Consider the following 15,551-nt stretch of genomic DNA (forward strand, 5'->3'; position numbering starts at 1 on the left):
ATCCATGTGCCAATCCATCGGTTCCTCTTTTGCTGTAGACATGAAATCTGTACTGATTTCTTGCTTCCGTGATATTTATTCTACGTCTCGCTGGTTCGGACGACGTGGGCGGTTACACACCACGGGCATTGCAGCTGAGTTTGTTCATTGGTTTTGGAAAGGTGAAGGCACCCATCCAGTTGGGGTTGGTATTATTGTCTCATCCTGCTCTAGATTAGCAAATCGGTTTTAGCCAATAGCCAATAATCATCTGTGGATTAGGGTTTAACAAATATCTTGGATGTCTTGAATGGTTCTAACTATAGATTGCGGCATCAATCATCTATGAGTTGGATTTTTGACTCTGTAGTCCTCGTGGTTTCTCGTGTGTATTTCGGTTTTACGGTGGGTTCTGTGCCTGTAGTCCAGACTTGTAATAGAAGTTCAGAATGGGGTGGGCATCCTACTGCCCGCTTCCACCCCCCCTAATAGGGTAAACAGGTTCAGTGGACCTGAAAAAGCCCAAAGTAGGTTAGGAAATGCTCTACCCGCAAGCTGACGTCGGGGAGCGTGCGGACGCGGAGAGAGGAGCCAGAAGGGAGCGTGAGGAGACCGGAGACGCCGCAGGTCTTACGCTCGGGTCCACGAATGCTGGCGGCTGTCGCGGAGAATTCCTGCAGGCAACGGAAGATCAACGAGCCGTCCAGGAGGAGATCGAGCTTGATGTAGATGCTGTGGTGCTCATTGAAATGGACCTTAAAGATAATGGGACGGGAAAAGGGACAGAAATGAAGCGTGAACAAAATCACCTGCTCTGTATATAAACACTAGCTCACACGTAGGCCCCTGTTTTTTAAGGAAACAACTGAATAGGCCTTTCGGGGTACCAGACATGGGGAAATATGGGCAAATATTCAAAGCAATTGGGCACAGAGCTACAGGGGCTCCCCCACCGTCCATCGTCCAAGAGCTCCTGCCACCAACATAAACCCATCAGACACTGGCAACTCTGTGGCAGATAGACAAGTTCCTTGTTTTTTCCGCCCCTGTGTTGTGTGGTAGATATAATATTATATCTTATAATTAATCTACTTCTTGTTTTCTATGTTGGTCCAATAAAAGGTGTGTAGAGCAGCTCCTGGTTTCTAAGAGCTGCTACGTCTTCAGTCTGATCCAAGGAGCACAACTATCTGTTCCCTCAATGGCAGGTGATGCCCTGGAGTTATGCCACTCACTGTAAGGCAAAAATGGTCTTCTACGGGGTCCTGGGGACCACAGTTTTTGTATTTATTGTTTGGCGTAGCGCCATCATATTCCACGGTGCTGTACAATGGGTACGCGTTATGGGGAGCTGGTGAAGTCCATGCTCATCTTACCTGGCAGTACACATAATATAGTCCTCTACGGCTCACGGTAAATTCCCCCCCTCCTGTCGTCGTATTGGACTGGGCTGCTGGAGTTCAGAGGAACTTCAATCCAGTGGCGGATTGTTCCATTACTGTCTGCAAAATAGGGGAGATTGCTGTTTGCGTTATGCATAGAGGGAGGCGAGAGACGGCTGTGCATTTTACTTACCTGCGTTCATTTGTAATGAACCCTTGGGTGATCTCACTGCAAAAATACAAAAGAAAGTTCAATGGAGGTAATACGAGCTATAAAGAGGGTTATATGAGTAATAGGAGGAGTTATAGAGAGGGTTATATGGAGTAATAGGAGGAGTTATAGAGAGGGCTAAATGGAGTAATAGGAGGAGTTATAGGGAGGGTTATATGCAATAATAGGAGGAGTTATAGGGAGGGTTATATGGAGTAATAGGAGGAGTTATAGGGAGGGTTATATGGAGTAATAGGAGGAGATATAGGGAGGGTTATATATATATATATATAGGAATAGGAGGGATGATAGAGAGAGAGCTATGAGTGTTATAGAAGAGTACTTAAATTGTAATCTATAGATTACTGAACCTTCGTAGTGGGCTGCTGAGGTTTGTGCAGTTTTACGGTTTCCTTTGTTTCTCTCTTTGTTTCTCTTTACTGGAAAAAAAAAAATGCTAAAATCCTGCACAGCCCGCAATTATTAGCAGGAGATTGTTTCATTATATATGTAGGAAAAAAATTAGCATACTTAACCGTGCAACATTGTTACAAGTTGTGCAATAAAACTCAATATTAGCTTTATAGTCAACACTAGACAGTACTACTTTAATTGTATATGATGGTATTACATTAAATAATTTAATATTTTATTTTGCCTTAGCCCCCCGTTTTTGTACTTATTCATAATACACAACGGTGTATTCTGGCCAAGAATGGCAGGTCCAGGGGAGCCGGTGCCTCTCTGCCGCAAAACATGGAGCCCATCACCCTTCTTGGCACCACTGGTTAGCAGGCCGGTTTAAAGGGAGATCGGTGGTTGATCGCTAATACCCCAGCCCGCTAATATTACGGAGGACATAGGTCACTTACGCCCAGCGTTGTGCGTCCTTAAGAAGTGGAATGCCGGCATATGGCATTGTACCCTGGCACTGTTGGCGATGCCCTGGGTTAGGCCTAAGGCAGCGCCGAAGATAGATATGCCACTGCTCACAAATGCATGCAGAACAGTTTATAATGTGTAAGGTTTTAAATGTATATGTAAAGGCTGTATTGGTCTTGTATCAGTTTCACTTGGTATCAAGGTGATCTGGACACATTTTAATGGCTAGTTTTAGCTTAATTTAATCTAAGTGTTCAATAACTTTGATCTCAATATGCTGCGGGAGGTATGATGGTGATTTTAATTTGAGAATCATGTTAATTTTAAGGCGTTTGAAGTTTACACGCCCTAAACGTGCACGTGTGGCTGTGCGGGTAGCGCTTGTTCCTTGGCTACGCGCCCTGGGCATTGATTCGCTGGGACCCAGTATTACCTGAGCGTCTATGGCGATCCTTCTCTTCCCTTAATTTCTGATAAAGAAATTGCTGTTTTTCCCAAACATTCTGATAAAAAATCTGTAAAATAAAAAAGTGCATGAGAAGACGGAGTTAGAAAAATATTAATGGATCCTGGAGTCTGGCTCTGCTCACGCTGTATAGAACACCCATAACAATTAATGAATGAACGCGTGCCAGGGGATGGCTGGCATCTTACGGCCCAGGGGGCAGATGAAGCCAAATGGTGCCATAGACCCATGGCTCCCTCCCTGGTAACCTCCCATATACACTAGCGCACATATTTACACGCACATACTTACACTAACACACACTTACACATATTCACTCTCACACTAACGCACACACATTCATGCTCACACACACACATTCATGCTAACACACTCCTATGCTCCCACACTGACATACATACATATATACTCCATCCATCTCACCTGAGGCTCCGACTTTGGTCCCTGTCGAGGAAGATCCTGAAATTTAGAGAATTAGCGTTATTAGAAGGTGTATGTCCACTTCGCGGGGTGTATGTGCCCTTGGCGTGTGTATACGTGTCTCTGACACTAGAATGTTCTAGAACTGATAGAGCCGATCTGAACATCGTCAGCAGTGACCATATGGACATTAAATACCTTACTATCGGAAAAAAATTATTATTCCAAGAAGTCTTTCTAAATACCCCCCAGAAGAAAAGGGCAAGGGGGGGGTGCACCAGATTATGACCATCCAACAACAACCTCTAAATAAATAATAAGTTCATAATAAAATTAGATAATAAACATCAAGTTAATATTAATTAATAAGAAAATGAATTATTAATTAATTAAAATTAAATGTCTGAGACGATAACATTTTATTTTCCAGAAAAGTGTTCAGCCTCGCTAACAGACCCAAACGGCGTGTTTTTCACACTTTTTATTTGAGAACTTTGTGGATATTTTAGTAACATTTCATATTGTTTTGCTCAGCTTTTTTTTGACATATTTCAACTTACATCCAGTGATGTAACAATGAAGGTCACGGGGGGGCTGCAGATGGAACAGAACCCATGACCTTTGCTGTGTCCTCTGTGGCCTATTTACCCAGGTGGTCTAGAAAGGGAAACAGGGAGGCCTGCGAGATTTCTCTACTATCTACGTTTTTTATTTTATTTGTTTTATTTTTTAAAAAAAAAATTTGGATCTAGACTTTTCCTATAACTACGTGTGGTCTTTACAAAGTTATGGGAATAGTCTAGGTCTGAAAATGTTAGAGAAAATAAAAAAATAAAGCCATTTTGCATGGATTCTAATGCATTTTACTGCATGCAAATCGGTGCAGGCATTCTTTTTTTATTGTAGTTAGAATATGAAACATCTGTCTCATTTAATTCCTCCCCCCGGCTGCTTCTACTGAAAACAGGAAGTGTACTTAAGTACACTTCCTGCAAATGTAAGGGTAATGGGAGTTGAGCAGCTTTAATATGCTTGCTATATGAAACTAGGGCTACAGTGTTCCTTATGGACTCTCGGCTCTGGGGCTATAATTTTAGAACCTGGCACCCAAGTGCCTAGGACATAGGGGCCATTAGGGAGAAGAGGAGCCCCTTGATAGACCCCTAAACATAGCCTCCCTTGGACCCCCTGCGCCTGTGAATAGAGCAGTGGTTGGGGGACCCGAAATATTTAAAACATGTTGTCTCCCACCCCACACTTCCCGATCGGCTGCTAGATTGTGTGTCTTATTCATTATTTTTATAATAATACTTTACTTAATAATAAAATAGGAATCATAGGAATATCTGCCATAAATAACTCTAAAACATTTAGTCCCACTGTGGATAAATAAAACATTTTTGGGGATATAAGCCCCCTTTCAAAGTATGATCATGTTTAGAACTTTTTTTTTTTCCTTTTTTGAATGATGTTTTCGAATGGGAGATTTCCCCAAGTGTTAAAAATGAGAATAAAACAGCGGTACAAATATCCTTTCACACTTGTCATTGGACTCATATATATATATATATATATACATATATATATATTAAATATATACTTATATATTCATTCTGTCCCTTTAAACAGAGGCATAGTTAGGTAGGATGGGCTGTCATTGACCGTAGCGTGATTTAAATGGTCACTTTAATTAGGGAGGCTTATATCAAACTCATTTTTTTTTTAATTCCCGAGGTGCGTGCCCCTGGGTGCTGCACTCTGTGCCATAAGGCAGCAGAAGGCAGATACGATTCTGGGTTCCCACACGGAGAACCCAGACAAATCCCCCCCCCCATGGGAGGGTCGGATCTTGAGTCAACCCGAAGGGTAAGACTCCATTGCTGGCCTTATTTGAAGAGAGGAAAGGGGCGATAGGCACCCAATCCTCCTCCAGCAAAATCCAGCTTCACTGCGTCAAAAGAAACAGTGTCCAAAACCAAGGTGCCAAAAAACGTGTGCCAACTCGAAGTGGGGGCCTAGTGAAATAAGAGAAAATAATTAATGGGCACTCGTGAAATCACAAAGTGATGAATCAATTAGAAAAAAATAATTTAAGGGCGGCCATTTCTGGCCTAGCCAGATTCAAAAATAAATTCTCCCCAAGACCTGATGGTTCAGGGGGAAAAGTAAGTGCAAAGCAACCACCAGTGCGACCGTGCGCTCACCATGTGCAGCGGCGTGCAATACCGCACATGGTGACTCCAGCATTACTGCCGGGGGCAAATCAACACCTCGGGCTCCACTGCATTCCCAACCCTAAGGCCAGAGGATCAGCATACTCCCCCCCCTGTCCAAAGGGGAACTACACTTGATCTTAGCCAAAAGGCCGAGAAGCGATATCAAACTCATTTTTTTTTTTTTTTTTTTTTTGGAAGCCCGAGGTGCGTGCTCCTTTGGTGCCGCATTCTGTGCACAAGGCAGCAGAAGCCAGACTACGATACCAAGTTCCCTCACGGAGAACTCGGACAAATTCCAACCCCCCCCCCATGGGAGGGTCGGATCTTGAGTCTCACCCCGAAGAGTGAGACTCCTTGCTGGCTTTTTTGAAGAGAGGAAGGGGCCAGAAGGCTCCCAATCCTCCTCCAGCAAAGTCCAGGCTTCACTGCCTCTTAAAAAGAAAACAGTGTCCAAAACGTAGTGACAAAATCGTGTGCCGAAAAATAGTGGGGGTCAAGCCGTGAATTTTCAAGCCGTGAATTCAAAGGGATAAATTAATAGGCACTCGTGTAAAAACGATGTGATATATAAATTAAAGAAAAATAATTTAAGGGCAAGCCATTTCTGGCCTGCCGGATTCCAAAATAAAATCTTAACCCCAAGACCAGAAGGTACCTGGGGAAAAGGTAGTGCTGGTAGGCCGCCAGTGAGAACGTGCGCTCACCGTGTGCAGTGGCGTGCAATACCACACACGGTGACTCCAGCATTTCTGCCGGGGCAATTCCACCTCAGGTTCCATTTGCTATCCCGAACCCTAAGGCCAGAGGACCAGTGTGATCCCCCCCCACCACAAGGGGAACTACACTTGATCTTAGCCAAAAGGCCAAGAAGCGATATGAAACTCATGCTACAGGGCAGCAAAGCACTACTATATAAAATACGAGGCTGTCCGGGTCACGGGTCTTATTTAGATCCAGTAGAATCGCCCCATTGCGGGAGCGAGCTGTGCAGGATAATCTGCATTCTAATGACCAGAAGGCCTCAAGGTGCTCAGTACATTTTTAGTTTAGTTTTATCATAGAGTGACCGACTGTCACCTCTTTTTAGAGGACAGTCTCCTGGTTGAGGCTTCTATCCTTAGTTATCACCCCATGAAACCCTCTTATTGGTATATGCCAGCCCGAATTGTATGCACCCCAATGCATTCTACTGCATGCAAATTGGAGGGCGGGAATTTTTTATTATTGGACTCACTTAACTCTTCCCCACGCTGCCTCTCCTGAAATCAGGAAACATACATATGTACACTTCTTGCACATGCTCAGTAATGAGATCCGAGCACCCACTGAAATGAACTGGAGCGGTGGCCTCCAATCAAAAGTGTGCTGTCTGAACGCCAGTGTTTTCTTAGCATACATGTAATTGGCTGCTGCTACCTCCGCTGATTTCAAGGGAAGCTCGGCGCTCGTTGACTTCAAGGGAAGTGCTACTGAGCATGTGCAGGAAGTATGCTTCCGGTGCACACTTCCTGGTTTGAGCAGAGGCAGCCGGAGAGGGCCTCCGATGCCCCTCCTTTCTAGGAGGTCGGAATGTTTGCTGGGTATGAGGGTATCACAGGGTTCTACAGCCCTAAGAGCCCCGATAATGTGTATAGAAACAGTTGGCCCTCATAACCTATCTTTGTAATTTTTAAACATTAATGGGATAGACATATGGCTCCTGAGAACGGAGAAAGGGGCAGACTAGAGGGGGGGGGGCTGATCTGCCCACAGGTTCTATGTTGCTAGGTAATTAAATATATTCACAACTTACCTTAAACCAGTTTGGTTTCTGGTCTCCTCTTACCCCTGGCTGTCTATGGCTTATATAATTTCATCTCCCTTTTAGAATAGAGGAGGCCTCGGACCTCTCAGGACTCCTTGTAGGCCATGAGTAGATTTGCTGTGGCCTCGCCAGGTCGCAGTGGACCCCTTACCTGGTTTGGTTGGATCTGTGCCTGGCATAGACTGTGGCCCCAGATTGTGGTTGTCAGCAGCAGGTTAAAGGATGCCAGGCAGAGAGCTGCGCCCCCTAGTGCCAGCGCCAGGAACAGCAGCAGAAGAAGAGTGCCTCTCCGTGTCCCTTTCTTGCGCCACCGAGACATCGATGTCACTCTGTCATTCCCTCTTTATTTATCTGCAAAAACTAAAGTTATGGAGAAGCGAAAAAAAAAAAAAGCGAACTTCCTCCGAGCTGTTAAAGTGAATAATAAATTTGCAGTAATTAGATAAAATTGTCTTTTTTTCTTTATGTATTTGGAAAACCCAATGGAAAAATATCCACTTGGAAAAAAAGAGAGGCAAGCGATTTAAGATATTTTTGTTTAACTGCCAAGTTGTAGAAATAATAAATTGTAAAAACCAAAATTTGCGATTACATTCTTAGACGTAAAAAAAAATAAAAAAAATTGAGGAATTGTAGGTGTTCCGGTTCATGTATAATGCTCCTTATACATAGCGGAAAGTCTTTTTCATATATCCAGAAGCAGATTCTGCCATTATATCCTAAAATATAATTCTTTTATATATTTTTTTTTTCCAGAGGTGACTTGCCCCCCTTTTTTAATTGTTTAAAAACAATTAATTCCTGGAAATAGAAAAAAAAAATCCTGTGACTCCATGAACTTTCTCCGAGGCATCCAATAAAATGAATTAAATTCCTCTTTAGATACGCTTTGTAATCCAATGTAAGAAACCGACCTCCAAATTGTATAATCCCAGTAAGAACCAAACATGTAAAAAAAAACAAAAAAAAAATAGCAATTTTTATATATTTAAAAAAAAATCCTTTTCAATAAATTCCAAAGCGTGCAAAAAGACTGATTTGTTCTTGAAAAGAGCGGGATAATCACACATACACAGATCGGTTTTCTAAAAAAACTCTAAAAATAATTGGGGAGGGAAAAAAAAAACAGCTGCGTTGGTGGGGTTTTTTTTTTAGAGGTTAAGTTATTAAAAACAAGCAGGTTTTTTTTTAGTAAAAATATTCGTAGGTTAAATAAAGTTGCAGTCAACAAATGTCTTGCCTTGAGTCAGTTACGGGAGAGAGTTTTCGAGGTATAGGAGTGAAGGGGCGAGGATGCAGCAGACCTGAGAGTTCGGAGGAAGGGAAGGAGGAAGAGAGAACAGGACGAGTGCTTGTATTCCGCTGGTCGGAAATGTGTGTGTTTTTCTAGATTCTGGGCTAGTTCCAGAGAGAAGTGAAAAAAAAAAAGAGAATGACAGGAAATACAGAGAAAAAAGGGAGGGGGAAGAGAATGGGAGAGGAGGGAGAGAGAGACGGAGAGAGAGAGAAGGAGATAAGCAAGTGAGGAGTGAGGGAAAAAAGAGGAAAGAGGGGGCAGGCAAATCAAATAATGGAGATAGATCAGGAAAAACTGTGATTGAGGGACAGATTGAATGTGACACGGCAGCTGATTGATAGATGGCCAGCTGATCAGAGACATGTATGTGCATGCACACGCATGTTCGTGCGTGTGGTCCCAGTCTCCGTGACAGCCTCTTGGCTGTCAGATTATCCCACGCCCGTGTGAGCTTCCTCAGGCCCTCCCCGCACGTGAAGCTGAGCAGAGCCAAAACTCACAGAACACATCCATTACACGGAGCGTCTGTGCTTGTTACCTGTGTATATTACTCTGCGTATAGTACTCTGGGCATGCCACGTTACGTATGTCACACTGCGTATCTAATATCTATCTGCGTATACCACGCTGCATATGTTACCCTGAGTATATCACTCTGGGTATATTACGCTGTGTATATCACTCTGTGTATATTACTCTGCGTATATCACTCTGGGTATATCACTCTGCGTATATTACGCTGTGTATATCACTCTGTGTATATCACTCTGGGTATATTACTCTGCGTATATAACTCTGGGTATATCACTCTGCGTATATTACGCTGTGTATATCACTCTGGGTATATTACGCTGTGTATATCACTCTGGGTATATCACTCTGCGTATATTACGCTGTGTATATCACTCTGGGTATATTACTCTGGGTATATTACTCTGCGTATATCACTCTGGGTATATCACTCTGCGTATGTTACTCTGCGTATATCACTCTGTGTATATCACTCTGCGTATATTACGCTGTGTATATTACTCTGCGTATATCACTCTGCGCACATCACTCTGCGTATATTACGCTGTGTATATCACTCTGCGTATATTACGCTGTGTATATTACTCTGTGTATATCACTCTGGGTATATTACTCTGCGTATATCACTCTGCGCACATCACTCTGCGTATATTACGCTGTGTATATCACTCTGCGTATATTACGCTGTGTATATTACTCTGTGTATATCACTCTGGGTATATTACGCTGTGTATATCACTCTGCGTATACTACGCTGTGTATATTACTCTGTGTATATCACTCTGGGTATATTAAGCTGTGTATATCACTCTGGGTATATTACTCTACGCATATCACTCTGGGTATATTACGCTGTGTATATCACTCTGGGTATATTATGCTGTGTATATCACTCTGTGTATATAACGCTGTGTATATTACGCTGTGTATATTATTCTGCGTATATCGCTCTGCGTATATTACGCTGTGTATATTACTCTGCGTATATCACTCTGCGTATATTACGCTGTGTATATTATTCTGCGTATATCGCTCTGCGTATATTACACTGTGTATATTACACTGAGTATATCCCGCTGTGTAAATTACTCTGTGTATAGTACGCTGTGTATATTACGCTGTGTATAGTACTCACTGCTCAGGGGTTTAACTGGGCGGCTTAGAGGGAAATTATAAAACAGCAGCCTCAAATTATCAGAGCCCCAGCCCCTCCAGACACCATTCCTTTAAACAGGGCCGGAGTGGTGGCGACGAGGCGGACCTGGCACTTTAAGGCAGTTGGCTGCCGGATTCCATAACTGCGGCCACAGCAGCGGCAGATTCGGCGAGTATGTGGTGCTGTCGGCCAGTGGTTTTTCTCTGGTCTGCCAGACGGCCAGTCGGGGCCTGCCTTTAAAGTACAATCTTGGGGGAGGCAGGGGGTATAAACCAGGAGACCCCAAGGTTTTAAGGCTACCAAGGAATGACACCTTGTGTTTATTATGCTCCATAACGTAGAACTAGAATCTAAACCTAGAGGGTGAAAGGTTAAGATGGAATGTAAGGAAGTTTTACTTTACTTAGTGGGTGGTAGGTAACTGGAACAGCTTCCCAGCAGAAGTGGTAGAGGCTAACATCGTGAGGGAATTTAAACGTGCATGGGATAGGGATACGGCTCCTGAAGACGAGACCAAGAACCCAGAATTTAGTGGCGAGGAAAGTCAGTCCAATCCATGTTTCTGCATAATTCTCCACGCCGCATTTTCAGAAAGAATAACATCTGTGTAAATAGAGCAGCTGTGAGCATGCAAAACACAGCTGGCCGGGGGGCCGAGGCTGGAAAGGCGTTCTGAGGGTCAGCGGGAAGGATAATGGCTCAGGGTGGGGCGGTGGTGAAAAGGGGAAGAGAGCATGGTGGGGTGAAATAAATGTTGGGGATAATCCCGGGTAGGATGCAAGCCACACATACTACGGTTCCGCAAATACACACGTGTGCGGCATAGCGGGTACGTGTTTCATACCGCCCAACATTTCAAGTGGCCAAAGAGGGTTTAGGGGTGTGGTTAAAGGCGTGACCAGGGCGGGGCTTAACTACGACTTTTTTTGTGACCTATAAATAAATAAATACGCGATCAAGGAATTTACAACAGGAAATAACAGAGAGATTTACTATTTAAAATAAAAAGCAAACACTATATGTTGGGCAGATATCCCCCGGGGCTTTTAGGGCTGTAGCACCCTGCGATACCCCCATACCCAGCAAACATTCTGACCTCCTAGAAAAAAAGGGGCATCAGGGGAGGAAAGAGGGGCATCAGGGCATTAACAAGCTGTCTGGTGGCAAAGATGACAGGATGTTTGGGGCACTGACAAGCTCTTTGGGGGCAAAGATGGCACAGACAAGCTGTTTGGGGCAAAATGTCACAGGCAGGCTGTTTGTGGGCAAATATGGCACAGGCAGGCTGTTTGTGGGCAAATATGGCACAGGCAGGCTGTTTGTGGGCAAATGTTGCACTGTGGGCCGTGTTGCTTGTTAATGTCAGGGGGCCCCGTGGCTTCTAGTTATGCCCCTGCATTCAGGCTCGAGGCGGTCACCTCCAGTCTTGGCCGAGCTCTGTTTGTGTGGCAAGTCCGTGCTGACACTGCGGAGCGGCGAGTGCGTTTTTCTCAAGCATAGTTTTTATTAAATATGAAAAAAAAAATTATATTTACTGGTAAAACTTTTTTTTCCATATAGTGTAGTCTTATATTCAGGCTTTTTTTTCTTTCTTTCCTAAATTAAATTTAGGGGGGTCGTCTTATAATCGAGAAAATGTGGAATATTGTAGGTGCAGCTTGTCAAATATATGAATCTTCAAATTACACCCAGAAAAAGTTTGAGGAGTTTCAGGGAGGCCTAATGATTGATAAATTTAAAAAAAATATATATTTGTTCCCTTTAATTAAGATCTAAAGTTTGAGGGGTTCTGAAAAAAACCGTGACGTGGATTTCAGTACCCACTGCAGGATCATTAACAAACAAATTAAATTACACCGGACCTAGGACACGACCTGAGGATCTCCACTTACGGCTCATCCGATTGGGGGAAAAAATCCATTAATGACAACTCTCTTTAAGCCAGTTTTAAAAGAAATGAAGAAGGTCTCTTAAGCCTTATTTTAGGTCAAATGTGGTCTCCGTCGACGCCGCGATTTCCTGTCGTATTTGGGGGGAATTTTTACAACGGGTTCCTTATCAGGTTGTTATCCATTAGATCCTGCAGTGTTTGCGCATGGAGCCGCGTGAGCTCCCCCAACTCTTCCCAGACTGCAACAAGAGAGAGAGGTTGTTGATTACTGGTTGAGACAGAGAAATAGCAATAGAGAAGGACCGAGGGAGAGAGAGGGTGGGAGAGAGAGGGTGGTAGAGAGAGAGTGAGAGAGAGGGTGAAAAAGAGAGGGTGGGAGAGAGAGAGGGTGGGTGAGAGAGAGAGAGAGAGAGAGGGTGGGAGAGAGAGGGTGGGTGAGAGAGAGAGAGAGGGTGAGAGAGAGAGAGAGAGGGTGGGTGAGAGAGAGAGAGAGAGGGTGGGTGATAGAGAGGGTGGGTGAGAGAGAGAGAGAGGGTGGGAGAGAGTGAGAGAGAGAGGGTGGGTGAGAGAGAGAGAGGGTGAGAGAGAGAGGGTGGGTGGGTGAGAGAGAGAGAGAGGGTGGGTGAGAGAGAGAGAGGGTGGGTGAGAGAGTGATGCCCACGGGGGGGCCAGCATGGGCTATAGTGGGCCTTGACTGTTGTGCGGAGGAGGGGTAGGCTTTTTTGGCGGGAATTTCGGGGGTGGAGTTGGGGGAAGATTATATAAGTGGCTGCTTTCCCGGGCTCAGGAAACATTTTTTGTGGTTAGCTTACCTGGTTGCGAGTCCCACCCTCCCTCCCTTTTTTCTTTTGTTTGTAGGTTTATGTCGTTTGTCACAGTCTGTGGGGCGGCAGCTTGCCAGGTATCCAGGGGGTTAATGTGGTGGTAAGTGAATGGTTGGTAACATCTGGTGGGAGGTTCTTGGCTGTCAGTGCTGGAACCTCAGGTCAGGGTGGGGGCATCTCGGTATGTCCCTTCCTTAAGTGGTATCTGGTTATGGTACCTGGATTGCTTGGCAAGCTTGGTGTGTTTATTGTATATATTTACATGTTGGTGTTTGAGTCGTTGTCGTTGTTAACGCACCGATGTTTATTGTTTCAGGTTTTGGGGTGACAATGACTCTAATAAATAAAATTGGCTGTGGCCTTTTCTCATCCATATTTATGGTGTGCGGTGTCATTATTGGGGTTTTTTTAATGGGGAGTTAAGCCTAGCCCGGAGAATCGAAGCTACAACAGTCAAGAGAGGGTGGGTGAGAGAGAGAGAGAGGGTGAGAGAGAGAGGGTGAGAGAGAGAGGGTGGGAGAGAGAGAGGGTGGGAGAGAGGGAGAGAGAGAGAGAGGGTGGGTGAGAGAGAGAGACTGGAGGCCTAATGTGCCATCCATGGTGGGCACTGATTGTAAGTCCCCAAGTTTGGGGAGCAAGCTCCAGGAATCAAAGCTCATTAGAACACCTATTGGACCACTATTAAGAGGGTGGTAGATAAGTGGAACTTCCTCCCAGCAGGAGTGACAGAGGCTAATACAGTAAGAGGGCATTAAACATGCATGGGATAGGCATATGGCTCCTGAATCTTAGACAAGGCCAATGACTGATTAAGGTTTGAGTCTTTACAGCAGGAGAAACGGGCAAGTTCTATTTTTCACCCTTTTGAGGACAAACCCTACTTTTTAGTGTGTGGCTAGCCCAAATCTTCCTCAGTAGGGGAGGGCAATGAAGGAAGTAGTGTCAATTGCCCCCCCCTAGGCTGCTCCGACTTCAACATTCTGGGCCACTATCTGGCTTGTAGAGCAACACTCAAGTATCAGAAAGAATTGTATGCAGAATTTACACCATGTCTGGATCCTTTGTTTGCTCCTATTATAGGAGATCTATTCTGCGCAGTTCCCTTTGGGGTTAATTTATGCTTGCCAGGACTGGACCCCAATGTGTTCTGATCTATGGTACCATCAGGCCTCTCGTCTGGGTCTGCTGAACGATGCCGACCCTCCCTGGTGCTCACAATGCAGCCTCCTTCAAACATTTGGCAGAAGAGCCGGGGTTAATATTTATGTTTGATCAGCAATCAGCCCGGCCTTAGACCGTGGAACGATCCGGGAAACAAGCCTCTGTCAATATTATCACTTTTAAACAAGCAGAGTATTCCTAACAGCAGGTCCGGGCTGACCATTTGTCAAAGCAGGTAATAGAGTATGCAGGTTCCAGGGCACTATAAACATCACAGACACTGGAGGGGAGCCGGACCGCCATGTTATACCCACCGTATGTATATAACGGGGTCCCTCTGGGTTCTCGGAGCAAAAGGCGATGGAAGAAGCCGATTAAAGCACCAGAGGAGAGAGACCTCTCAGAAAGGGGAAGAGACCGCAAGTAAGCAAAGTCCACACTTAGAGCGTTCCTCGGAGGTGGAGAGATGCAGGCGTTGACCACATCCCATACCACGTGCCACACGGCCACATCTGAGAGAGAGAGAGAGAGAGAGAGAGAGAGAGAGAAGAGAGAAGAGAGACAAGAGAGAAGAGAGAGACAAGAGAGAAGAAAGAGACAAGAGAGAGACAAGAGAGAAGAGAGAGAATGTCATCAAGAGCTGCTTTCTCATTTATTGGGATGAGAGCTTAAATTATAAGAGGGCTCTTACTGATACAGCAGGAATAATTCACTTAAACCATTATTGTGTCCCCAGATGATGGACATTAGTTTCCTAAATCACCAGCGCTGTATACAGTAATATAACCCCCAGCGCTGTATACAGTAATATAACCCCCAGCGCTGTATACAGTAATATAACCCCCAGCGCTGTATACAGTAATATAACCCCCAGCGCTGTATACAGTAATATAACCCCCAGCGCTGTATACTGTAATATAACCCCAGCACTGTATACAGTAATATAACCCCCAGCGCTGTATACAGTAATAACCCCCAGCGCTGTATACAGTAATATAACCCCCAGCGCTGTATACAGTAATATAACCCCAGCGCTGTATACAGTAATATAACCCCCCGCGCTGTATACAGTAATAAAACCCCCCAGTGCTGTATACAGTAATATAACCCCCAGTGCTGTATACAGTAATATAACCCCCAGCGCTGTATACAGTAATATAACACCCCAGCGCTGTATACAGTAATATAACCCCCAGCGCTGTATACAGTAATATAACCCCAGCGCTGTATACAGTAATATAACCCCCAGCGCTGTATACAGTAATATAACCCCCAGCGCTGTATACAGTAATATAACCCCCAGCGCTGTATACTGTAATATAACCCCAGCA

At 44.5% G+C, this 15,551-nt stretch overlaps 1 protein-coding gene and 2 non-coding genes across 3 annotated transcripts in view; all 3 read right to left on the reverse strand.

Moving 5' to 3' along the window:
- Positions 1-482: 482 nt before the first annotated feature.
- LOC149271845 (uncharacterized) overlaps positions 483-15,551 on the reverse strand; it is a 29,352-nt gene continuing 14,283 nt past the window's right edge. The window contains exons 29-30 of the mRNA XM_089507086.1: positions 3,344-3,379; positions 483-734 (exon numbers count right to left, since the gene is read on the reverse strand). Of these exons, the coding sequence (XP_089363212.1) occupies positions 483-734; positions 3,344-3,379 (288 nt within the window). The remainder of the gene's footprint in view (positions 735-3,343; positions 3,380-15,551) is intronic.
- Positions 5,535-5,717, reverse strand: LOC149271846 (U2 spliceosomal RNA). Its single transcript, XR_016279646.1, has one exon. It is a non-coding gene; the product is annotated as a U2 spliceosomal RNA (small nuclear RNA).
- On the reverse strand, positions 6,250-6,431 carry LOC149271847 (U2 spliceosomal RNA). Its single transcript, XR_016279645.1, has one exon. It is a non-coding gene; the product is annotated as a U2 spliceosomal RNA (small nuclear RNA).

This window comes from Sceloporus occidentalis, unplaced genomic scaffold, assembly GCF_023333645.1.
Source record: "Sceloporus occidentalis isolate IW3139 unplaced genomic scaffold, rSceOcc1.0.p SCAF_456, whole genome shotgun sequence".
NCBI classification, from domain to species: Eukaryota; Metazoa; Chordata; class Lepidosauria; order Squamata; family Phrynosomatidae; genus Sceloporus; species Sceloporus occidentalis.